General features: G+C 45.6%; 4 protein-coding genes across 5 annotated transcripts; 2 read left to right on the top strand and 2 right to left on the bottom strand.

The window, feature by feature from the left end:
• Positions 1–301: 301 nt before the first annotated feature.
• On the top strand, positions 302–10,656 carry myh6 (myosin, heavy chain 6, cardiac muscle, alpha). Its single transcript, XM_038727553.1, has 2 exons — positions 302–9,282; positions 9,687–10,656. The coding sequence occupies exon 1, from the start codon at positions 3,458–3,460 to the stop codon at positions 9,254–9,256; it is 5,799 nt and encodes a 1,932-aa protein (XP_038583481.1). The 5' UTR covers positions 302–3,457; the 3' UTR covers positions 9,257–9,282; positions 9,687–10,656.
• A 2,435-nt stretch (positions 10,657–13,091) lies between these two features.
• zgc:153157 (uncharacterized protein LOC751674 homolog) lies at positions 13,092–22,534 on the top strand. 2 transcript variants are annotated; one of them, XM_038727690.1, is made up of 2 exons: positions 13,092–14,192; positions 20,215–20,977. In XM_038727690.1, the coding sequence occupies exons 1-2, from the start codon at positions 13,644–13,646 to the stop codon at positions 20,254–20,256; spliced, it is 591 nt and encodes a 196-aa protein (XP_038583618.1). In that variant the 5' UTR covers positions 13,092–13,643; the 3' UTR covers positions 20,257–20,977. The 2 variants fall into 2 exon arrangements, with proteins under 2 accessions (XP_038583618.1, XP_038583617.1); XM_038727689.1 differs by lacking the exon at positions 20,215–20,977 and adding an exon at positions 22,276–22,534 and having other exon boundaries at positions 13,094–15,121.
• On the bottom strand, positions 15,241–18,703 carry LOC119909435 (cerebellin-2-like). Its single transcript, XM_038727691.1, has 3 exons — positions 18,515–18,703; positions 16,474–16,611; positions 15,241–15,818 (listed from the first exon to the last, which is right to left on the bottom strand). The coding sequence occupies exons 1-3, from the start codon at positions 18,669–18,671 to the stop codon at positions 15,547–15,549; spliced, it is 567 nt and encodes a 188-aa protein (XP_038583619.1). The 5' UTR covers positions 18,672–18,703; the 3' UTR covers positions 15,241–15,546.
• LOC119909436 (cerebellin-1-like) lies at positions 22,395–24,704 on the bottom strand. The gene is made up of 3 exons (XM_038727693.1): positions 24,448–24,704; positions 23,208–23,345; positions 22,395–22,970 (listed from the first exon to the last, which is right to left on the bottom strand). The coding sequence occupies exons 1-3, from the start codon at positions 24,602–24,604 to the stop codon at positions 22,699–22,701; spliced, it is 567 nt and encodes a 188-aa protein (XP_038583621.1). The 5' UTR covers positions 24,605–24,704; the 3' UTR covers positions 22,395–22,698.
• Between the last annotated feature and the right edge of the window lie 51 nt (positions 24,705–24,755).

Raw genomic sequence — 24,755 nt, forward strand, 5'->3', positions numbered from 1 at the left:
TTCAGATTATTTCTCTAATAATTAGCTTTTAAGTGAAGCTGCACAAAAGTTAAACTTTCTTTCTTTTTAAACTTTTCTCAGGTTTTTGTGTCTGAATGTCAGAGGCAGTGAAAACATGAAGACTTTAAATGATCCAGGTGTTCAGCAGAGTCCATGTTTGTCTAAATGGAACAAACTCCACCCACCTGAGACGCACAGCAGTATAAAACAAACAGCTCAGCAGGAGTCCATCCTGTTCAGTCAGAAGCCCTTTAAACAAACACACAGCTACTAACACCAAAGGTATGAAAACATAGCCACAGTAGAAGTACTCATTATATTTATATTGTATTATTTATATTATATTTTATATATATTATTAAATATGATTTTACTGGATTTTAATTGTTGATGGATTCATGTGTTCATTTATTAGTTTTTGTACCAATAATCTGAATCTGCAAAGTTATCAGATTCATTTAGAGAAGTAAAATTATAAAGTAGCATAAAATGGAAATGTTCACATAAAGAACAAGCACCTCAAAGTTGTACTTAAGTACTTTACTTTAGATGGACAACAGGGCCGCAGTCGGTTCATTCAGTTTAGGAACAACGGATCCAGAGAAATGTGAAGGAAGAGGTGGAGGAGGAGGAACAAGAGTCTCCGGCCTGTCCCAGTTGTTCGGTGTGTTGTTCCTTCTGCTTCATCATGTGAAAGCTTTGTGAGGGCAGAACCACAGCAACATCACTGATAACCAGGTTTGTAGTATTGTTCTGAAAGACTGTGTTGCAGTGTTTGGTGTTTCAGCCAGACAGATTTTGACCTGAAGACGGGACGTTTGGGGAACTGGGCGAGAAGCTGTGTGAGGCGTCATTTCAAAAAACTGTTCAAGCAGAAAGAGAAAAGCTTGTTTTCTTCATGAAGCTCAGTGAAGGTGTGAGAGCGGCTGTCTGAGGCGTCGTCTGCAGAGACTCTGATAACGTGAAGATAATCAGCTGCTATTTAAATCTGCGAGCAGCTGAGCCACACACTCTTCATCATCCTCATCTTCTTCACATTCAAACCTGCTGACGCTCAGAAGCTGCTGGTTTCTAATCGTTCGCTTCATTTACAATAAACACATTTTTAACGGGACTTCGGTCAGTTCAGCAAAACTCTGTCAGCAGAATAGACGTCACTTTAAAGGGACGAAAGATTTTGTTTTTATGGATGTGTAACATTTACATTGTTATGGTGCATTTATTAGAGCCTCTCTGTACAAAGAGACTAAAATTAAATACATTTATCTTGTGAAATAAATAAGAGACTAAAATGTTTTTCATATTACAGGAACATGAAGCAGGTTTGAACATTTATATGAAGTTTAGTCTTTGTGTTAGACGGTAATGTGAAGTTTGTTGACATCCGCAGCTGTTTTAGTGATTGAATGAGTTATTATTATACAAAATCAGCTGCATTTCCTTTATTTAACCTGATTAATAAGTGTTTTCATTGAATACATCAAAAAAATAAGAAAATTAAACCAATACAAACAGATACACAAACGGACAGTTTATAATGGCAGACTTTGTGTTAAGTGATAATATTAAGCAACAATAAATAAATAAAAGTAATCAATACGATGTGAACTAGAACTGGGCATTGTTGTTTTCTGAAACTAAATAAAAAATATTAAATATTATCTGTGAAAACAGTTTGTAATCAGATTTATCCACTTTTCAAAGGGAATTCTCTGAAACACATTGTCTTCGTCCGACCTCGATAACCATCATATCATCATCATCATCATCATTATTATTACTATCATCATTATTATTATCATTATTAATATTATTATTATTATTTCCCAGTTGTTTCATTTGTTTTTCTGCTTCTGAGTTTCATTGAAACGTAACAGTTTCTTAGCTTTGAGAAATATGAACCTGTTTTTCAACAAACCCCTTTTTTACTGAACAAAATCAGCTGAACTACAGTCTGAATGATTTAAAGCAGGAAGTGTCTGACCAGACAGGAAGTCAGCAGCATGAATCTGAGCAGATGTTACATTATATTCACCTTTTCACTCAGTCTGAATCACGAGGAGTCCCGTGGTTTGATGAGAGCCCCCACATGTCGGTCTGTGACTGAGATAAAAACTCTGAAGTATCTCTGGTTTCTATTTGGAGGCTGAGAGCTGATGAGTCCGGAGCGTCCGAGATAAAGAGACAAACCACTTCAGTCAGTCTGACCACACTCTTCATATCTGAGTCTCGGTCAAACCAAAGACTCCGTGTTTGGAAATGACAAAAGGATTCAGCCTGAGATCTCCGCTGCTGGAGAAATGGCTGAGAGTGTGATATTAAAACGATCAGTCTGAGGTTTATTAAAGACCAGCTGCTTGGAGAGACGGCAGGAGGATCCACCAAACAGTTTGAACAAACAATATGAGTTTGTGATGTTGGAGCCACTAACAGATACTTTTACAGGTTTAAATATGCAGAAATATAATTTTAAAAAATCACATTAGCCTAATATTTTGTTGCAGAACAGTATCCTGATACAGATGTCAAACTCAAGACACAAAAGGACAAAAGACAAAATATAGATTTAAATAAAATGGTTTAAGGTGATGAAACACAAAGAAATGAGAGATAAAAATATGGACGTGTTCAGGTGTCTAACCTTCTGAAACTTATAATAAACCACTTGTTTCTAACTGTTTCCCTTACTTCTTGTTCTATTTATTTTAGAAACAGGTTGAATAATTTACTTTTCTGTCTTTTTCTTATTTAAATAAAAATATGTTTTGGGCTCACTAACTGTTTCAAAGGAAAATGTTTGCAGCACAGGTGAATAGTTCAGCAGAGTTTTGGGATTCATTAGTAAAATTAGTACTTCTGCTGTCAGTCATGTGCACTTAAATATTATTAAATGAGTTATTATACTTGCAGACTCCGACCATTAAATGCAAATTTGGAACAATTTAATGATTGATAATCTCCTCTGGATCAGCACTTTTACAGCCAAACAGACTAAAATATGAAAAATTGTTTAAATATATAAAAAAGTCACCTGATAAACCTTTTTTTAAATTAGGTTTTGCTTTTTAAATATGTCTGCAGGTGAATGATTGCGCTGTGAAAGAAGTGGTGGATGATGAGCTGCAGTATAAGCACCAGTCCTGTGAGGGACAGTAGAAGCTGAGTCTAAATGGAGAGGTGTCGGGGGCCCTATCAGCTGGCAGATAAGCAGTGAATCACTCCTTTTCCTAAAATGGACTTTAACAGCCAAAGGTCCTGAATCTGCCCTCAGGGTGTTTTCTGTCCCTGAGGCAGATTTAGTTTCAGCTCTTTTTTTCTCTCTTCAGAAGTTATCTCCTAATTTGGTCCACGGGGATCCTTTATAAACCTCCTCCTGTGGCGAAGACCCTGCAGTCTGCTTCAGAGACAGAAAGGCTTCTTTTCAGACTGAGCTCTCTTCTGACATCCACCCACAACCATGGGTGACGCTCTGATGGCCGAGTTCGGGAAGGCTGCTCCTTACCTGAGGAAGTCAGACAGGGAGCGCCTGGAAGCCCAGACCAGACCTTTCGACATCAAGACCGAATGCTTCGTAGTTGACGACAAGGTGGAATATATGAAGGGTCAAATCCAAAGCAAAGATGGAGGGATGGTGACTGTCAAGAAGGAGGACGGGACCACGGTAACCGTGAAGGAGGTGGACGTCCATCCCCAGAACCCACCAAAGTTTGACAAAATCGAAGACATGGCGATGTTCACTTTCCTCCACGAGCCCGCTGTGCTGTTTAACCTCAAAGAGCGTTACGCAGCCTGGATGATCTACACCTACTCTGGGCTCTTCTGTGTCACTGTCAACCCCTACAAGTGGCTTCCTGTCTACGATGCCGACGTGGTGGCAGCCTACAGAGGGAAGAAGAGAACCGAGGCCCCCCCTCACATCTTCTCCATCTCTGATAACGCCTACCAGTACATGCTGACTGACAGGGAGAACCAGTCTGTCCTCATCACCGGAGAATCTGGAGCTGGGAAGACTGTGAACACCAAAAGGGTCATCCAGTACTTTGCCAGCATCGCTGCAGTCGGCGGTGGAAAAAGAGACACCAGCAAAGGGACACTGGAGGATCAAATCATCCAGGCAAACCCTGCGCTCGAGGCTTTCGGCAACGCCAAAACGCTGAGAAATGACAACTCGTCTCGTTTTGGAAAATTCATAAGAATTCACTTCGGTACGAGCGGCAAGCTGGCGTCTGCTGACATCGAGACGTACCTGCTGGAGAAGTCACGAGTCACCTTTCAGCTCAAGGCTGAGAGGAACTACCACATATTCTACCAGATCCTGTCCAATCAGAAGCCAGAGCTGCTGGACATGCTGCTCATCACCAACAACCCATACGACTACTCCTACATCTCCCAAGGAGAGGTAACAGTCGCCTCCATCAACGACTCAGAGGAGCTGATGGCCACCGACAGCGCCTTCGATGTACTCGGCTTCACTGCAGAAGAGAAGATGGGCGTCTATAAACTGACGGGCGCCATTATGCACTACGGCAACATGAAGTTCAAACAGAAGCAGCGTGAGGAGCAGGCGGAGCCGGACGGGACGGAGGCTGCTGATAAATCGGCTTACCTAATGGGGCTGAACTCTGCTGACCTCATCAAAGGGCTGTGCCATCCCAGAGTCAAGGTAGGAAACGAATACGTTACCAAAGGACAAAGTGTGGACCAAGTCAACTACTCCCTCGGTGCTCTGGCAAAGTCAGTGTATGAAAAGATGTTCAACTGGATGGTGGTGAGAATCAACCAATCCCTGGACACAAAACAGCATCGTCAGTACTTTATAGGAGTGCTGGACATTGCTGGATTTGAGATCTTTGATTTCAACACGTTTGAGCAGCTGTGCATCAACTACACCAACGAGAAACTGCAACAGTTTTTCAACCATCACATGTTCGTCCTGGAGCAAGAAGAGTATAAAAAAGAAGGTATAGAGTGGGAGTTCATTGACTTTGGGATGGACTTACAAGCTTGTATTGACCTCATTGAGAAGCCGCTGGGGATCCTGTCAATTCTGGAGGAGGAATGCATGTTTCCCAAAGCCAGTGATCAGACTTTCAAGTCCAAGCTCTATGATAATCATTTGGGCAAGAACAAGATGTTTGAGAAGCCGAGGGCTGCAAAGGGGAAAGCAGAGGCTCATTTCGCCCTGGTTCATTATGCTGGCACGGTGGACTACAACATCGGCAACTGGCTGGTCAAAAACAAAGACCCACTGAATGAAACTGTGGTCGGCCTTTATCAGAAATCATCTCTTAAACTTCTCAGCCTGCTGTTTTCAAGTTATTCAGCTGACGGCGGTGACAAAGGAGGCGGTAAAGGAGCCAAGAAGAAAGGTTCCTCATTCCAGACTGTGTCTGCACTTCACAGGGAAAACCTGAACAAGCTGATGACCAACCTGAAGACAACACACCCCCACTTTGTCCGCTGTCTGATTCCTAATGAGAGGAAAACTCCAGGGGTCATGGACAACTGCCTTGTGATGCACCAGCTGCGCTGTAACGGTGTCCTGGAAGGCATCAGAATATGCAGGAAGGGCTTCCCAAACAGGGTGCTCTATGGTGACTTCAAACAACGGTACAGGATTCTGAATGCCTCTGCCATCCCTGAAGGGCAGTTCCTCGACTGCAAGAAGAGCGCTGAGAAGTTGCTGGGATCACTGGACATCGACCACACGCAGTACAAGTTTGGCCACACCAAAGTCTTCTTTAAAGCTGGTCTGCTGGGCATACTGGAGGAGATGCGAGATGAACAACTCTCTCGAATCATCACCAGGATCCAGGCTAATGCCCGGGCAATCCTCATGAGGGCAGAGTTTGCTAAGCTAGTGGAACGCAGAGATGCCCTGATGGTCATCCAGTGGAACCTTCGCTCTTTTCTGGGTGTAAAGAACTGGCCCTGGATGAAGCTCTTCTTCAAGATCAAACCCCTTCTGAAGAGCGCAGAGTCTGAGAAGGAGATGGCTAACATGAAGGATGAGTTCAATAAGCTGAAAGAAGCTCTGGAGAAATCAGAAGCAAGACGGAAAGAACTAGAAGAGAAAATAGTGACTCTTCTCCAAGAGAAGAACGATCTGACGCTGCAAATTCAGTCTGAACAGGACACACTGACAGATGCTGAAGAGCGCTGCGAACAGCTTATAAAGAGCAAGATTCAACTGGAGGCCAAGCTGAAAGAGATGACAGAAAGACTTGAAGATGAAGAGGAGCTAAATGCAGATCTCACAGCTAAGAAACGGAAGCTTGAAGATGAATGCTCCGAGTTGAAGAAAGACATAGATGATCTGGAGCTGACTTTGGCCAAGGTCGAGAAAGAGAAACATGCCACAGAGAATAAGGTGAAAAACCTGACGGAGGAGATGGCTTCCCAGGATGAAAACATCATGAAGCTAACCAAAGAGAAGAAGGCACTGCAGGAGGCTCACCAGCAGACACTGGATGACCTTCAGAGTGAAGAAGACAAAGCCAACAGCTTGACCAAAGCCAAAGCTAAGCTGGAGCAACAGGTTGACGATCTTGAGGGCTCATTGGAGCAAGAGAAGAAAGTCAGGATGGACCTCGAGCGCTCAAAGAGGAAGCTCGAAGGAGACCTGAAACTGACGCAGGAGAGTATGATGGACTTGGAAAATGACAAGCAGCAGCTGGAGGAAAAACTAAAGAAAAAAGACTTTGAGGTTGTCCAAATAAATTCAAGACTTGATGATGAGCAGGTTGCTTCAGTTCAGCTCCAAAAGAAGCTGAAGGAAAACCAGGCAAGAATTGAGGAGCTGGAAGAGGAGCTGGATGCTGAGCGTGCAGCCCGGGCCAAAGTTGAAAAGCAGCGATCTGATCTTTCCCGTGAGCTGGAGGACATCAGCGAACGTCTGGAGGAGGCAGGTGGAGCAACAGTAGCACAGGTAGAGATGAACAAGAAGAGAGATTCTGAATTTCAGAAGCTGCGAAGGGAGCTGGAGGAATCTACCCTCCAACATGAGGCCACCGCTGCCTCCCTGAGGAAGAAACATGCTGACAGCGTTGCTGAACTGGGCGAACAGATTGACAACCTGCAGCGTGTGAAGCAGAAGCTGGAGAAGGAAAAGAGTGAGCTGAAGCTGGAGCTGGACGACTTGTGTTCTAACATGGAGAGTGTTGTGAAGGCCAAGTCCCACAATGAGAAGATGTGCCGTACAATGGAAGACAACATGAACGAGTACAAGAGCAAATATGAGGAAGCTCAACGCACCATCAATGACTTAACTACCCAGAGGGCCAAGCTGCTCACTGAGAATGGGGAGTTTGGACGGCAGCTGGAGGAGAAAGAGTGTCTGATCTCACAGCTGACCAGAGGGAAGAACTCGTACAACCAGCAGGTAGAAGATCTACGCAGGCAGCTGGAAGAAGAGGTCAAGGCAAAGAACGCCCTCGCCCACGCTGTGCAATCTGCTCGCCATGACTGTGATCTGCTCCGAGAGCAGTTTGAAGAGGAGCAGGAGGCCAAGGCTGAGCTGCAGAGAGCTCTGTCCAAATCCAACACCGAGGTCTCAGCATGGAGGACAAAATATGAGACCGATGGAATCCAGAGAACAGAAGAACTGGAGGACGCAAAGAAGAAGCTTGTGCAAAGACTGCAGGAGGCAGAGGAGGCCATCGAGGCAGTGAATGCAAAGTGTTCATCCCTTGAGAAGACCAAGCACCGCCTCCAAAATGAGATTGAAGACCTGATGCTGGACCTTGAGAGATCCAATGCAGCATCTGCAGCCCTAGACAAAAAGCAAAGAGCCTTTGACAAAGTCATGGCAGAGTGGAAGCAAAAGTTTGAGGAGTCGCAGTGTGAGCTGGAGGCCTCTCAGAAGGAAGCCCGGTGTTTGAGCACTGAGCTCTTCAAACTGAAGAACGCCTATGAGGAGGCCCTGGATCAACTTGAGACCATGAAGAGAGAGAACAAGAACCTCCAAGAGGAGATCTCTGACCTTACCGACCAGCTGGGAGAGGGCGGCCGGAGTGCTCATGAACTGGAGAAGATCCGGAAGCAGCTTGAGCAAGAAAGGGCAGAGCTGCAGTCAGCACTGGAGGAGGCAGAAGGTTCTCTGGAGCACGAAGAGAGCAAGATCCTCCGAGCCCAGCTCGAGTTCAACCAAGTGAAGGCTGACATGGAGCGCAAGGTGGCTGAGAAGGACGAGGAGATGGAGCAGGCAAAGAGGAATTACCAACGGATGCTTGAGTCGCTTCAGTCCTCCCTGGAATCTGAAACCAGGAGCCGCAATGAGGCCTTGAGAGTCAAGAAAAAGATGGAAGGTGACCTCAACGAGATGGAGGTCCAGCTTAGCCAAGCTAACAGGCAGGCAGCTGATGCCCAGAAACAGGTCAAGAGCCTCCAGGCGTTCCTGAAGGACTGTCAGCTGCAGCTGGACGATGCCCAGCATGGCAATGATGACCTGAGGGAGAACATCACTCTCCTGGAACGCAGAAACAACCTGATCCAGGCCGAGCTGGAGGAATTGAGGGCCGCCCTGGAGCAGACGGAGAGAAGTCGGAAACTGGCTGAACAGGAGCTGATTGATGCTACAGAGCGCATGCAACTCCTGCACTCCCAGAACACCAGCCTGATCAACCAGAAGAAGAAGCATGAAGCAGACCTCCTGCACCTGCAGAACGAGGTGGAGGAGGCCATTCATGAGAACCGCAACGCTGAGGAGAAGGCAAAGAAGGCCATCACAGATGCTGCCATGATGGCCGAGGAGCTGAAGAAGGAGCAGGACACCAGCGCTCATCTGGAGCGCATGAAGAAGAACATGGAACAGACCATCAAAGACCTGCAGCACCGCCTGGACGAGGCAGAGCAGATCGCCATGAAGGGTGGCAAGAAGCAGCTCCAGAAACTGGAGGCTCGCATCAAAGAGCTGGAGAACGAGCTGGAGGCGGAGCAGAGGAGGGGAACAGAGTCCATCAAGGGGGTTCGCAAGTATGAACGCCGCGTCAAGGAGCTCACCTACCAGACCGAGGAAGACCGCAAGAACATGGCTCGCCTCCAGGACCTGGTGGACAAGCTGCAGCTGAAAGTGAAGTCCTACAAACATGCAGCCGAGGAGGCCGAGGAGGCAGCAAACACCAACATGGCCAAACTCCGCAAGCTACAGCACGAGCTGGAGGAGGCCGAGGAGAGGGCCGACATCGCCGAGTCCCAGGTGAACAAGCTGAAGGCAAAGACCAGGGACGGATCCTCCAAGAAAGGCCTGGACGAGTGAGGAGGCGCAGGGAGTCGACGTCACAGGTGTGTAGAACCAGATATTCACTCTGACAGGAGGAACCACAGAACAAAACCGTGTCACTGATCTGATTTATACTTTTAAAGTTTTAAGACGTTAAAAATCTTAGGTCAGAAATAAGGAAAAGAAATCATTTTTATTGGAGCCCTTAACCACATCTCATGGAGGCTCAGTTTTCCATATCATCTCACCATACTGAGCAAACTGTGAGATGTGGTTGAGAGCTCAGAAAAAAAGTAAGTTGTTGTTAAGATGTTGTTATTTGTCAAACTAAACTAAATGAATCAGTGTCGTTTTATTAACTGAATGTTTTTACATGTCTGCAGCTCCAGGTTTAGTATTAACATAAATGTCATGTTGCCCGTCTCTGCTCATCGTTGATGGTTTGTGAATCTGTTTTGATTGACAGGTGTTCCTGTTGCTCTGTGACTGGAGGGATGCTTGTTACCAACGTGGCACCAGGAAGCAGCAGAAACTCTGAAACTCAGAAACACTGTTGTAGTGCTAATTATTAATCTTTAGTCAATGAGACAAGCTGAGAGACACTTTGTGACTTTATTATGATCCTCATTAGAAACCTCAGCGAGTTCAGACACATCAGTCTGTGACCCCTTCAGGGCCTTCAGGGCCCCTGTACTGTTTGTGTCTCACGTTCTGTCAGTTATTGTGTGTTTGTGTGAGTCCGTCCTGTCTCTTCTGTCCCCTGAACACATGTAGGAACGTCTGTGTTTAAATCTTCCTCCGTGTTTTAAAGTGTGTTGGTAGTTTAATCCAGAGGCTCTATTTCACTGATAGACTGATTTTATTTCTCCTCCCTGTCCAAAGTTTGTACATCATCTCTGAGTAAATCTTTGCAGTGATGATTTCTTCACAGAACAAATCTTGACTCAGCAGTGGAACTAAAAACATTGAGGAATTTGTTTTTGCACTGCACCAATAAACCTTTAGTTATTAGTCATATCAGTGTCTGACGAGTCTAAACGTCTGCTGGGTCACCTCATCTTTAGTTTCACTTTACCCCCCCAAGTGGTTTAAGTGAAGGTTGATCTGGTTTCTCTCCTGCAGCTACATTAGACAGATACATTTTCACTCTGCTAAACTTGTGCTTCATGTTGTTTTTAATCATTTAATCTGATGTTTACCGTGTTGTAATATTTCAAACTCATCCTGGAAAGTCGATTCCTTCAGAGTGAATCTCAGTTTTATAAAAAGTGACAAATAAATATCTCATTCCCAAAACACTTTTAATTTGAAATATCATTTCCTGTTCAAGATAACTCACAACATGGCTGTGATTCTCCTGAAGGTTTCGGTCTGGATGGAGGATCAGTGTAAAAACAACAACATTATGATCATTATGTCAGAGCTGCATGCAGGTGAGCACAAGTTCATTAATCCGATGATGACACTGGACTCTGATTGGTTGCTTATTTTTTTGTCCTTTAAAAAATAAAACTCTTTTCTTGTTGATTCAGTTGGTGTTAAAATTAGTTTTGTTGCATATTGATAAAAGTAATGACCTGACTTACTTCACGATGGAGAAAAAACTTCATAAAGTTTGTAAATTAAAACATCATAGAACAAAAAGATTTAATATTATGAAACATCTGAGCAAACATGTTATTAAAGATGTTAATGAGGTCAATTTATAATATTTGCTTTACGTTGATTCTTCTCGTCACATCGAACCTCTGAACTAATTTTAAGTTCTGTCTTTTTAACCTTTTAAGTTTTATCACATTTCTTAATTTATAAGAATAACAATAAAAATGTTAGTTTCAGTTAAACTCAGAAATCAGCTGCTTTGGGATCAAATGTTGAAAAGATTTAATGAGACATAAAGTAAAAAAAAAAAAAAAACTCTGTTGTGAGTTAATTTAAAGGTTTTCCCCAGTCAATCAGCTTGTAGCCCCGCCCTAAAGCCCCCCCTGCTTCCTGGTCTCTGTTCCTCTAAATGGGACCATAATTTACTAAATGAACATCATGCTGTGTTGAAGAAGACTTGAAACTAGAGACTGAGACCATAAACTCATCAGGAAAGTGTTTACTGAGGGAATAAATCAGCTGACAAGTAGAAACATTTTCTTTCTGCAGCCGCTGGAGTCGCCCCCTGCTGGCTGCTGGAGAGGACGCAGGTTTAAGTCGCCCCCTGCTGGCTGCTGGAGAGGACGCAGGTTTAAGTCGCCCCCTGCTGGCTGCTAGAGAGGACGCAGGTTTAAGTCGCCCCCTGCTGGCTGCTAGAGAGGACGCAGGTTTAAGTCGCCCCCTGCTGGCTGCTAGAGAGGACGCAGGTTTAAGTCGCCCCCTGCTGGCTGCTAGAGAGGACGCAGGTTTAAGTCGCCCCCTGCTGGCTGCTAGAGAGGACGCAGGTTTAAGTCGCCCCCTGCAGGCTGTTAGAGAGGACGCAGCTTTAAGTCGCCCCCTGCTGGCTGCTAGAGAGGACGCAGGTTTAAGTCGCCCCCTGCTGGCTGTTAGAGAGGACGCAGGTTTAAGTCGCCCCCTGCTGGCTGCTAGAGAGGACGCAGCTTTAAGTCGCCCCCTGCTGGCTGCTAGAGAGGACGCAGGTTTAAGTCGCCCCCTGCTGGCTGTTAGAGAGGACGCAGGTTTAAGTCGCCCCCTGCTGGCTGCTAGAGAGGACGCAGCTTTAAGTCGCCCCCTGCTGGCTGCTAGAGAGGACGCAGGTTTAAGTCGCCCCCTGCTGGCTGTTAGAGAGGACGCAGGTTTAAGTCGCCCCCTGCTGGCTGCTAGAGAGGACGCAGGTTTAAGTCGCCCCCTGCTGGCTGCTGGAGAGGACGCAGGTTTAAGTCGCCCCCTGCTGGCTGCTAGAGAGGACGCAGGTTTAAGTCGCCCCCTGCTGGCTGTTAGAGAGGACGCAGGTTTAAGTCGCCCCCTGCTGGCTGTTAGAGAGGACGCAGGTTTAAGTCGCCCCCTGCTGGCTGCCAGAGAGGACGCAGGTTTAAGTCGCCCCCTGCTGGCTGCCGGAGAGGACGCAGGTTTAAGTCGCCCCCTGCTGGCTGCCGGAGAGGACGCAGGTTTAAGTCGCCCCCTGCTGGCTGCCGGAGAGGACGCAGGTTTAAGTCGCCCCCTGCTGGCTGCCGGAGAGGACGCAGGTTTAAGTCGCCCCCTGCTGGCTGCCGGAGAGGACGCAGGTTTAAGTCGCCCCCTGCTGGCTGCCGGAGAGGACGCAGGTTTAAGTCGCCCCCTGCTGGCTGCCGGAGAGGACGCAGGTTTAAGTCGCCCCCTGCTGGCTGCTAGAGAGGACGCAGGTTTAAGTCGCCCCCTGCTGGCTGCTAGAGAGGACGCAGGTTTAAGTCGCCCCCTGCTGGCTGCTAGAGAGGACGCAGGTTTAAGTCGCCCCCTGCTGGCTGCTGGAGAGGACGCAGGTTTAAGTCGCCCCCTGCTGGCTGCTGGAGAGGACGCAGGTTTAAGTCGCCCCCTGCTGGCTGCTGGAGAGGACGCAGGTTTAAGTCGCCCCCTGCTGGCTGCTGGAGAGGACGCAGGTTTAAGTCGCCCCCTGCTGGCTGCTGGAGAGGACGCAGGTTTAAGTCGCCCCCTGCTGGCTGCTGGAGAGGACGCAGGTTTAAGGCAGCCAGAGGTTCCTGCTTGGGTTCTGCTGAACTGCAAAACAAGTTTAACGGAAATGATATTGGATTTTCACATTAAATCACAGCTGACAGTGTTGTAAAAAGTAAATGTTTCAAACAAACAACACATGTAGAAAATCCTGAGTCTCTAGTTTATGCTTGTTAACAGAATAACCTGTATCATATAAACAGTTTGCAGTTAAACCTTCATCAGTTATAATCTGAGCCACTCCTGATGTCTCCTGACCACCTGCCATCGTGTCCTGATATTCACATGTTAATAAAGCTTGATTACATTTAAATTCAACACAGGACTTCAGACGAAAACTTTCAAACTTAAACTCAAAGTGAAAAACAAAAACCGTCACAAAAAAGAAACTGTCCAAACCTTTTTACACTGAGTGGATGTAAAATAATATTCAGAAATATAAAATATATATGTATAATGACCTGAGCCTTCTCCAAACAGCTGTTATTAAACGGCAACATCGAGAAATTATATAAAAATAGCCTATAAAAGTAAAAATGTTTAAAACAGTAACCACCTGTTTTAAGCTGCAGTGAGTTTTAAATCTTTTTATTTCGAAACATTAAGCCTTTATTTTGAAGGCTTGGCTTCCGGTCCGCGGTGACTCGGTGGACCTTGACTCAGTCCGGCTATAAGCCGCTGGAATCCAGCTGTGGGTCCAGATGAGGACGACGGCAGGACCGGGAGGCTGACGGATCACTGCCGCTGGCCGCACGCACCGCCTCCTCCTCCAGCTCCGACCCGCAGGACCATCATGCGGGACCCGCGCACCTGGACCCCCGCATTCCGCCCTGCGGAGCGGGGCAAACCGGCCACCTACACCGGGGAGAAGAAGGCGCAGCTGGTGGCCAAAGCCAACAAGAAGTGGGTGAGACTGGCCACCGTGGTGGGCTACGTCCTGTCCGTGTCCGTGGGCGCCGTCATCCTGGCGGTTTACTACAGCCTCATCTGGAAACCCACATCCGGACCCGCACTGACCCGGACCGGTATCTCTGAAACTTGTATAAACAACAGTTCTGTTAAAGTTCAGGTTTTTAAAGAAACCAGTTCTGAAACTCACAGAACCGGATCAGCGGACAGTCAGACCGCTCCGGGTCGCCCGGTCCCCTCCTCCGGACCGGCCGAGCCCCCTCAGGCCGGAGAGGGCGTCACCTCCCCGGCCCTGACCACCGCCGGGCCCCCCGCTGTGACCGCGGAGGATCCGTCCAACCTGCCGACCCACCGGGACCCGGCTGCTGGCGTCGGGGGGACGGAGACGGACCCCGCAGGGTCCGGGATGGAGGAGCTCGGTGACGGTGCAGAGATCTTTGTGAGGAGAAGTGACGGATTGTTCCCACGATATTAGTGACTCTTTCAAAATAAAACCCAGCTGTCAGCTTATTATTTCCTGTTGAATGCAGTTTGGATCAGTTCGTGTCTTTATTATTATTATTAAATTATTTATTATTGTCTGTTTCATCTCTGTAGCTTCTTCAGTATTCATGTGTTCATTTAGCTTTTCCAACACCAGGACTCCCCACAGGGAAAGTCTCCTGCAGTCTGATCTCTGATGTTCATTATTTTACATGTTCTGCTCTCCTTTGTTGAAATGTTTTCTTTTACTATATGTTTTTTATTTCGCCATACATTTAAATCCACACAGAAACCCAAAATAAACAGATTGGAATAAATCCAAAGATGAACCCATCAACCTTTAGACTTAAAGGACTCCGGCCCAGCAAGCTTTATCTGGCGGCCATCTTTGTTTGGGTCAAGAAGTCAGACAGAACATCTGTTGTTCCAGCAGGACAGGAGCGTCTGAGGGTTTCAGGAGGTTTGTTCTCTGCCTAATTTCTGTTTCTGCTGAAGTCTGATGATTTGATGAAGCAGGCTGAGGGATTCAGACTTCACCTTCTGTCTCAGAGGAATCTGATAAACTGTGTGATGGACGCAGGAAGGAAGAGACTCGTTACCACAATTAACTCCTGTTTACTTCACTTCCTGCTGCTAAACCCTCTCTGTGTCTGTATGAACACACAAAACTCTGATTGTTTTATTTAACATTAAAAACATTTAAAAAATGATTTGCACCAAAGTCGTCAGGAGAAAGTGTGTGAATAATGAATGAAAGTCTGGAGCACATTGAAAGGTGATGTCATTTTGAGGGCCTCTGTGATTTTCCATGAAAGATTAAAGTCTGCAAACACAGAATATTACAACCTGATGTTTTTGCATGTTTAAAAAATGTTCCAGGTGAAAACCTTTCTGGATCTGTGAGGACCGTGTCTGAAGTTTACTTTAGAGGAAGAAGATGGAACCGCAGTTTGACCTCTGCAGAACGAGACGCTCACCTCAGTCAGAGAAACAGGAAGTAACCACAGACCTTAAACCTTTATTTCCTGCTCAGCTCTTCAAAACAAACTGGGGATCAATTCATCTTTAATATTTTGTCATGAAACATCTTAAAGTCCCACTGAAGTGGAAATTACTTTTCACAGTTTTGATATTAAAACAATCTCAAACTGCGTCTTGCTCCCTGACTGACTCCTCTCAGGTTCTACCTGTGATCCTGGATGTTTTGTAAAGAAACTAGAAGATCTAGGTCTGTGTTTGGGTTCAGGACCTTGATCTGGATCTTCTCCACCGTCTCCATGGCAGCTGCAGGAGCTTCGTCTCCCTCACATGGGGAAGACGAGGAAGCCGCTGAAGGTGCTGAGCCGAGTCTGATCGAAGATGCTCTGCCCGGACAAGAGAGTGATCCAGAGCTGATCACTCTGTTCCAGGACCAGCGTCATGCCGTTGGAGCCGCTGCCGTGGGTGCTCCTGGTGTCGTAGATTTCAAACATAGACACCCCATTCTTCTGCAGTGATGCATTCAGGGACCCCGAGTCTCCAACCGCCCCAGTGAACCGGATGTAGTAGAGTCCCTTCCTGGGGGCTGTGAAGATACCTGCAGACAAAGAACAGGTTGAAACAGCTCCAAATGTCAGCAGCTGTGTTGAAACGTGTGAAAAGAAATTTGGTTCACAGCTGAAAATATTCAGCGTCAGAAAATTGTTTATCGCTGAACATAACCTCAAAGCCTGAAAGCTTTCTGTCCTCGTCGCCTGCAGAAAACAAGTTGCAGCAGAGCTCAGCTGGAGACCGCCAGAGCAAAGCTCTACTTCTACTTCCAGTTTTAAAAACCCACCTACGATGATGTTCAAGCTCATCTTAATTACATTTAATCAGGGACCACCATCCCCCAGGTGTATCTGCTGAAGGTTTAAGCTACACAAATCGGACACCTTTAATATCAAAATGTATGTTTTCCATTTTGGATTTGAAAACAGAAAAACCAAAAACGATGTCTGTTTATCTGTTTTTCCGTTTTGGTGTTAAAATGTAAAATCCAATTCAGTTTTGAAACAAAATCAAATAATAAATATAATAATCAAAGAACAAACCATAGACAGCAGTCAAGAAACCAACGGGGGACGTCACAGTGTCCATGGTCTAAACCAGGCCATCAGAGTAAAGTTCCACTTTTACAACAAACTTTTATTCCTTAAAAAAACAGTGTCGCCCCACATCTGACGTCCTGAACCTGAACAGGTGAGTTGTACCTGTAATTGGGTTGTAAGCGTTGCCGATGTTTGTCGTCACCTTCTTGAACACCAGGGTGGTGTGGGTGTTAAAAGGCCCGTGATGGGTCCACTGTTCAGAGGTGACGAGGGAGGCCGAGAACGCCACCTGAGCTTCACCTGCAGCAAGACAGAAGCTTTTTATTTAATACAGTCAACTGAAAGTCAGCAGACAAGCTAACAGGCTCCATTAGCTAAAAACCTTTTCACAAAAGAAAAATAAATGGAGAGAGTTTGAGTATTTTTGAAAAATTTACCTGTACCTACTGCAGTTTATGTTGTAAAGGTTTTCATGAGAACTAGCAGAAGAACAGAGGGTGTATCCTCAGTACGGTAGCCTTTAAAGTACAACGTACAGTCCCCTCCAAAACTACTGGAACATGTGACTGACAGATGTTTCTTGTTGCCTTTTAGGTTGATTGTCCAAACATTAAATATCTCTGCATGACTAGTCTAAGTTTTCATCCTTGGTTCAAACCTATAAAGACTGCATTTCCTGTTAAAGAGGATAAACCAACATGAAGACCAGAGAGCTGTCTGTGGGAGAAAAGCAAACCACTGTCAAGCTGAGAAAAGAAGGAAAATCGAGCAGAGCCATCGGACAAACATTGGGCACAACAATGTGGAACGTCCTGAAAAAGAAAGAAACTACTGGTGTACTGAGCAACAGACGTCCAACAGGTCGGCCAAGCAAAACAACAGTAGTTGATGACAGAAATATGGTGAGAGCTGTGAAGAAAACATCAGCAGCGACCTCCACAGTGCAGGGTGAAGGTCACAATCCACTGCTGGAAGAAGACTCAGAGAGCAGAAATATAGAGGCCGCACCACAAGATGCAAACCTCTCATCAGCAGGAAGAATCAGAAGGCCAGACTGAAATTTACAAAGAAGAACAGAGATGAGCCACAAAAGCCTGATGGACTGATGAGACCAAGATTAATCTCTAGCAAAGTGATGAAAGGCCAAAGTGTGGAGAAAGAAAGGAAGTGCTTATGATCTGAAGAGTACGAGCTCATCTGTGAAGCCTGCTGGAGGTGATGTCACGGCTGCTTCTGGAACAGGCTCAGTAATATTTATTGATGATGAACTGATGATGTCGCAGCAGAATGAAGAAGTGGACAGAAACATTTTGTCTGCCAATTTACAGAGAAATGCATTGAAACTAATGAGGAGGAAGTTTATCATGCAGCAGGACAATGAGCCAAAGCACACTGCCAACAAAACAAAGGACTGCATCAGAGGAAATAGTGGAAGGTTTTAGACTGACCAAGTCAATCAGCTGACTTTAACCCAGCATGCATTTCACCTCCTTAAGAGGAGACTGAAGAGAGAAACACCCTGAAACAAACAAGAAGTGAAAGAAGCTGCGGTAAAAGCCTGGAATAGCAGTTTGGTGATGACGATGTGTCGCAGGCTTCAGGCAGTTATTGCACGCAAATATTAAATGTTATTTACTTTAAGATTATTTGTTCCATTACTTTTGTTCACCTCAGAACGCTGTGGTCTAAAACAAACGCTCATATGTCCTGAGTTGTTTAACACATCTAGACGTGAATACCAGGAAATGAGAGCTGAAATTCTGAACTCTTGTCTCATCTTTTGATCTTAAACCCAAAAGTCTTCAGGGAACAACAAAAACAAAGGAAGTGGCCTCACCGTTCAAAGACTGTTGGAGGGGGCTGTAAATGTCTGATTAGTCCCCTCATTATCTTTACCACTCTAGTGTATCTGGTGTCTGTTCACTCATTCTGTGCAGAGTCTCAGTCAGTGCTGGCCGGCACACCGATATCATTTCAAAGGAGATCTGAAATTAGACGTTACCGTTCATACCGATACAGTTTGATGTTGACTTCATTAATATGTTTCTGTAAAGTCCTGCCAGCGTCTCTCTCCCTCACCCTGCAGCCCTCTTCTGCCTAACAGTACCAGGATCTGACTTTTTGGCCGTATCGCCCAGCCATAGTCTCAGCACAGATCAAAACACTAAGTGTCAGTAAAAGTGTCTAAATCCTGCAGAGATACCTCGGTCCTCACGCTCTCTCTCCAGTTTCTCCACTCGAGCGATCAGCTGCTGCAGCAGGGTTCCCCCGTTTTCATCTGTTTTCTCAGTCTCTGGTAAAGTCTGAGCCCTGACCACAACACAGACCGCCAACACGACCAGACACCAACTGGGTAACATCTTAGCTGGAGTAAAAGCTGCAGGAGAGGAATCAGTGTGGAGGTTTATATATACCAGCTCGGGTTTGACCCTGAACTGAATAAAGCCACTGTTTGAACAACATGATCAACAAAGTTTGATGGACTTTAAAGTTTACAGTGTAAACTGGCCTCCCGCCATTTTATCTGAACTCAGATGAAATGTTTTCCTGTGTTAGGGCCCGGCTCTGGGGCCACAGAAAATAGAGGAAACCACCCGTAAGGGATTACTAGAAAAAGGAGTTTTATTAACAAGCTTAACAAATGTGGCTGGCAAAACATAGTGTAGCAACAAAGCAACACGCCGCGGTGCTGGGGACCAGGATGTATGTTGATGTATGTATGATGTTCTCAGCTCCACTCCACCAGGAAGTTCACCCTGCAACAAAACACAGTCACAGAGACACACACACAAACACCCTGGCAGAGGCCCCGGGGCCGCCACACCTGTTATTCCCTTCCTGCTGGTGATTCAACTGAAAATCAGAATTATTTAACAAAAATGTACCACTTTCACATCAACGTCATTAAGATGAATATTATTATGCCCGGGCTCATGTACCTTTTCCAGGCCATGCCAGCCGGACTTCCTAAATCCTTTTTCAGGAAATACAACTCGCTTGTTAGTAAATTCCTCTGGAATGGCAAGGTCTAAAGAATAAGGAGGGATACCTTAGTGCTGCTTTTTGAGAGAGGGGGGTTATAGTTTTGGGCCGCCCAGATTAGACCCATGTGTCAATCTCCCTCTCCCCAAGGACGCCTATCACACTTAACAGCACTTTACCAGCAGCTTTAAGAGACCCTTCCTTCAGTTTGTGGCATTGACCGAACAGAAGATTTATACCGAGGAGACATACTGAGGTCTTTTGGGGACTTAAGGACTACTTACCAAATACCATCTACGCACTTATTCTGGTTTTTGCAGTGGCGACATTTTATACAATCCAAACAGGGCGGCTCTCTGGAGAGAGCCAGGCACTCTCCATTAGAGTCCTTATTGTCTGAGGACAAACTGACCAGGCCTATATCTCAAATATATAAGATATAACACTCAAGAGCTAACACAACAGTAGGCTACAACCTCGGCCTCACACAGGCGGCGTGTGCACCACGTTACTATCAACTCACACTGGAAGCGTTTCAGCAGCAGAGCGTTCATGAGTCAGAAAAATTCCATAAACAGCTAAATGTGATCAAAACTAAATTTAAATTCATAAATTCAGAGAAACACATGAAACATCTGACGAGAGATGTTAACATGTTAATGAGGTCACTTTACAATCTCTGCTTTACGTTTATTCTCCTCTTTTATTAACCTCTGAACTACAATTATCTTCTGTTTTCTTTTTAACCTTTTATGTTTCGTCACATTTCTCAATTTATTATAAGAATAACAATAAATCTCTGAAATCCGCTGGATTTTATTCAAGAGCAGGTCTAGACACCGGGACCCGGCTGCTGGCGTCGGGGGGACGGAGACGGACCCCGCAGGGTCCGGGATGGAGGAGCTCGGTGACGGTGCAGAGATCTTTGTGAGGAGAAGTGACGGATTGTTCCCACGATATTAGTGACTCTTTCAAAATAAAACCCAGCTGTCAGCTTATTATTTCCTGTTGAATGCAGTTTGGATCAGTTCGTGTCTTTATTATTATTATTATTAAATTATTTATTATTGTCTGTTTCATCTCTGTAGCTTCTTCAGTATTCATGTGTTCATTTAGCTTTTCCAACACCAGGACTCCCCACAGGGAAAGTCTCCTGCAGTCTGATCTCTGATGTTCATTATTTTACATGTTCTGCTCTCCTTTGTTGAAATGTTTTCTTTTACTATATGTTTTTTATTTCGCCATACATTTAAATCCACACAGAAACCCAAAATAAACAGATTGGAATAAATCCAAAGATGAACCCATCAACCTTTAGACTTAAAGGACTCCGGCCCAGCAAGCTTTATCTGGCGGCCATCTTTGTTTGGGTCAAGAAGTCAGACAGAACATCTGTTGTTCCAGCAGGACAGGAGCGTCTGAGGGTTTCAGGAGGTTTGTTCTCTGCCTAATTTCTGTTTCTGCTGAAGTCTGATGATTTGATGAAGCAGGCTGAGGGATTCAGACTTCACCTTCTGTCTCAGAGGAATCTGATAAACTGTGTGATGGACGCAGGAAGGAAGAGACTCGTTACCACAATTAACTCCTGTTTACTTCACTTCCTGCTGCTAAACCCTCTCTGTGTCTGTATGAACACACAAAACTCTGATTGTTTTATTTAACATTAAAAACATTTAAAAAATGATTTGCACCAAAGTCGTCAGGAGAAAGTGTGTGAATAATGAATGAATTCAGAGTTTCTGCAGCAGCTTCAGGCGACTGTTTCACCTCCATTGCAACATGTCTGGAGCCCGTCGAAAGTTCGTTCTGGAGTGGTGATGGTGCAGTGGATAAGACCCTGCAACACACCCATCAATGTGTCTCTGAGCAACTGAGCAACGACTCTTAACCCTTCAGTGGCTCCACCAACATCATTCTCATCCCAACTCGTCTCATGCGGACGTTTGGTCAGAATCAGAAATTATCCTGAGGAGAAATTCTTTTGTTACGATAGCTCACTTTTCATGTCAAGATATTAAGCAATAGAAATAATTATAGAAAATATGTAAGTAGAAAAAAACAATGGAAAAAATCTAAATTTAATTTTGAGCCCCCTGGGTTCCCTTTAGCACTGGTTTTTGACATCAAGGGCTCCACAGTCAAGTCACCGCCTGTTGTGGAAATTGTATCTTGCTGGTGAGGAGTTGAGCAAATAATTGAGTTACAACAAACTGTTGTCTTTGAAGAATTTGTTTAACAAAAGAGAATAAACAGAAGTACTAAAACACATATTCAGCTGGTCCAGAGACCTGCCACCTAGGGCGGCTTCGGGCGTCTGGCCCCGAGCAAAGGGATGCATCATCATTTACACAGTCTAGGTTTCTATGTTTTGGGGAACAGAGATCCTCTCCAGGCCTTGAATGAACATTCCAGGACAGGAACAACAAGAGAGGAAAACACCAAAACAATCTCACAGCTCTGACCTGAACCTTAGTAAATGTGGACAGACTAACATCAGGAGTATAGGAGAGGAAAGGTTAAGGATAGAAACGATACATACCTAGAAGACATAACAATAATAGTAATAATAAATTAACATGCATGAAAGATTAAATTTAAGAAAAAACTGTTAAGCCTAATGCACACCTGTGCAATGCCCATGCTGTCTAATCAGCATCTTGATTTGCCACACCTGTGAGGTGGATGGGTTATCTCGGCAAACGAGAAGTGCTCACTAACAGAGATTTTGACAGATTTGTGAACAATATTTGAGAATATTTGAGAGAAATAGGCCTTTTGTGTACATAGATCTTTGAGTTCAGCTCAGGATGAGTAGGTGTTGCCTTTAGAATTGTGTTCAGTGTAGACGGCAATTTTAAGTCACTTTGGATCAAAGTGTCAGCTAAATGAATAAATGTGATTTTAAGGGACTCTTGGTGTCTGCAAACACAGAATATTACGGATGGATGTACGGATTTTGGCATTTTGTGTACAATGTTCCAGGTGAAAACCTTTCTGGATCTGTGAGGACCGTGTCTGAAGTTTACTTTAGAGGAAGAAGATGGAACCGCAGTTTGACCTCTGCAGAACGAGACGCTCACCTCAGTCAGAGAAACAGGAAGTAACCACAGACCTTAAACCTTTATTTCCTGCTCAGCTCTTCAAAACAAACTGGGGATCAATTCATCTTTAATATTTTGTCATGAAACATCTTAAAGTCCCACTGAAGTGGAAATTACTTTTCACAGTTTTGATATTAAAACAATCTCAAACTGCGTCTTGCTCCCTGACTGACTCCTCTCAGGTTCTACCTGTGATCCTGGATGTTTTGTAAAGAAACTAGAAGATCTAGGTCTGTTTGGGTTCAGGACCTTGATCTGGATCTTCTCCACCGTCTCCATGGCAGCTGCAGGAGCTTCGTCTCCCTCACATGGGGAAGACGAGGAAGCCGCTGAAGGTGCTGAGCTGAGTCCGATCGAAGATGCTCCGCCGAGGCCAGAGGACGACCCAGAGCCGGTCCCCCTCCTCCAGGACCAGCGCCATGCTGTTGGAGCCGCTGCCGTGGGTGCCCCTGGAGTCGTAGATGGCGAACATGTTCTCCCCGTTCTTTAGCAGTGCTGCGTTCAGGGTCCCCGAGTTTCCAACTGCCCCGGTGAACCGGACGTAGTAGAGTCCCTTCACTGGGGCTGTGAAGACGCCTGCAGACAAAGAACAGGGAGAAACAGCTCCTAGATAGATGATATTTGGTTCAGGACTGAAAATATTCAGCGTCAGAAATCCTACTCACACTACTACTAACACGTCGAGCTCACCTGGAGACCGCCAGAGCAAAGCTCTACTTCTACAACAAACTTTTATTCCTTTAAAAACAGACAAAACATGTGTCTGAAACAGCCCCACATCTGACGTCCTGAACCTGAACAGGTGGGTCGTACCTGTGTCTGGGTTGTAAGCGTTGCCGATGTTTGTCGTCACCCTCTTGAACACCAGCGCGGTGTCGTTGTCAAAAGGCCCGTGATGGGTTTCCTGTTCAGCGGTGACGAGGGAGGCCGAGAACGCCACCTGAGATTTACCTGCAGGAGACAGAAGCTTTTCATTAAATGCAGTCATCTGAAAGTCAAACTAACAGGCTCCATTAGCTAAAGGCTAACTAAAGAAAACTAAACTCAACCGCTTATCCTCCGTACAGGGTCGCGGGGGGTTGGAGCCAATCCCAGGCTTACATTGGGCGAAAGGCGGGATTCACCCTGGACAGGTCGCCAGTCCATCGCAGGGCCACGTATAGACAAACAACCACTCACAAGCACACCTAAGGACAATTTAGAGTCACCAAGTAACCTAGTCCGCATGTCTTTGGACGGTGGGAAGAAACTGGAACACCCAGAGAGAACCGACGCAGACACGGGGAGAACATGCAAACTCCACACAGAAAGGCCGGGACGATAAAACATCTGCACATTACAGCTGAAATATTGTTCTAACTGTGCAAAGATCTGAACATTAGCGACCAGATTCACTAACATCCCGAACAAAGAGCACTAAATTGTGTGCAATTTTAGTTCCTGTTATGGGTGATTTACTAAGAATTATTGCATAGATGACAACAGGAGCAAAGACAGTGGAGGTGGCAGTATTTAAATGAGGGTTTTAATGGTTTCCACCATGGAGGGTCGGGAGGGAAAGCAGCCACTGCGTAAAAACCTTGGTTTGTTTCGTTCAGTAGAAATCGTCTGTACCTGCCCATCCTGCCTGAGATTGCGTTAAGAACTTGGGACAGCACCCCTGAAAAACCGCTTTGGGAAACCCCAGCAGAAACAGGTTCAGTATGCTGGAATGACCCAGACACCAGGAAATGCCAGCAGATGGTGCTTCATCCAGCCAGAGGGAACGATCACTGACCCTCCGCACCGTGCCCGGTCGCTACGCCTCAACGCCCCATTCCCTCTCCGATACCTACAATGGACTAAACTGCATATTCATTAAGGCAAAAGTAACAGGTGCTATCTTGCACTTTTGAAAGACATTCTGCGTGCACACCATTAGTAGATCAGCTTACATGTTAATTTGCTGGTGATATCAAGTTTGCACACGTTTTTACTCACGCAGACCTTTAGTAAATCTGGCCCTTAGTGTCGGTAAAAGTGTATAAACCCCTGCAGAGTTCAGCAGAGTTACCTCTGTCCTCACGCGCTCTCTCCAGTTTCTCCACTCGGGTTGTCAGCTGCTGCAGCAACACTCTGCATTGTTCAGCTGATATTTTCTGAGGCTCTGAGAAAGTCACCCTGACCACACCACAGACCACCAACACGACCAGAACCCAGCTGGGCAACATCTCAACTTGTGGACAAGCGGCTGGAAAGCAGAAGAGGAATCGGTGTGGACTCAAAGACTGAAATGTTCAGATATCTATTAAAGTCTGACCCCTGCACTGAATAAAGCGACTGTTTGAACAACAAAGTTTGATGGACTTTAAAGTTTACAGA

This window comes from Micropterus salmoides, unplaced genomic scaffold (genome assembly GCF_014851395.1).
Source record: "Micropterus salmoides isolate LMB-PRFRI ecotype aquatic unplaced genomic scaffold, ASM1485139v1 Ms_hic_scaffold_18, whole genome shotgun sequence".
Taxonomy (NCBI): domain Eukaryota; kingdom Metazoa; phylum Chordata; class Actinopteri; order Centrarchiformes; family Centrarchidae; genus Micropterus; species Micropterus salmoides.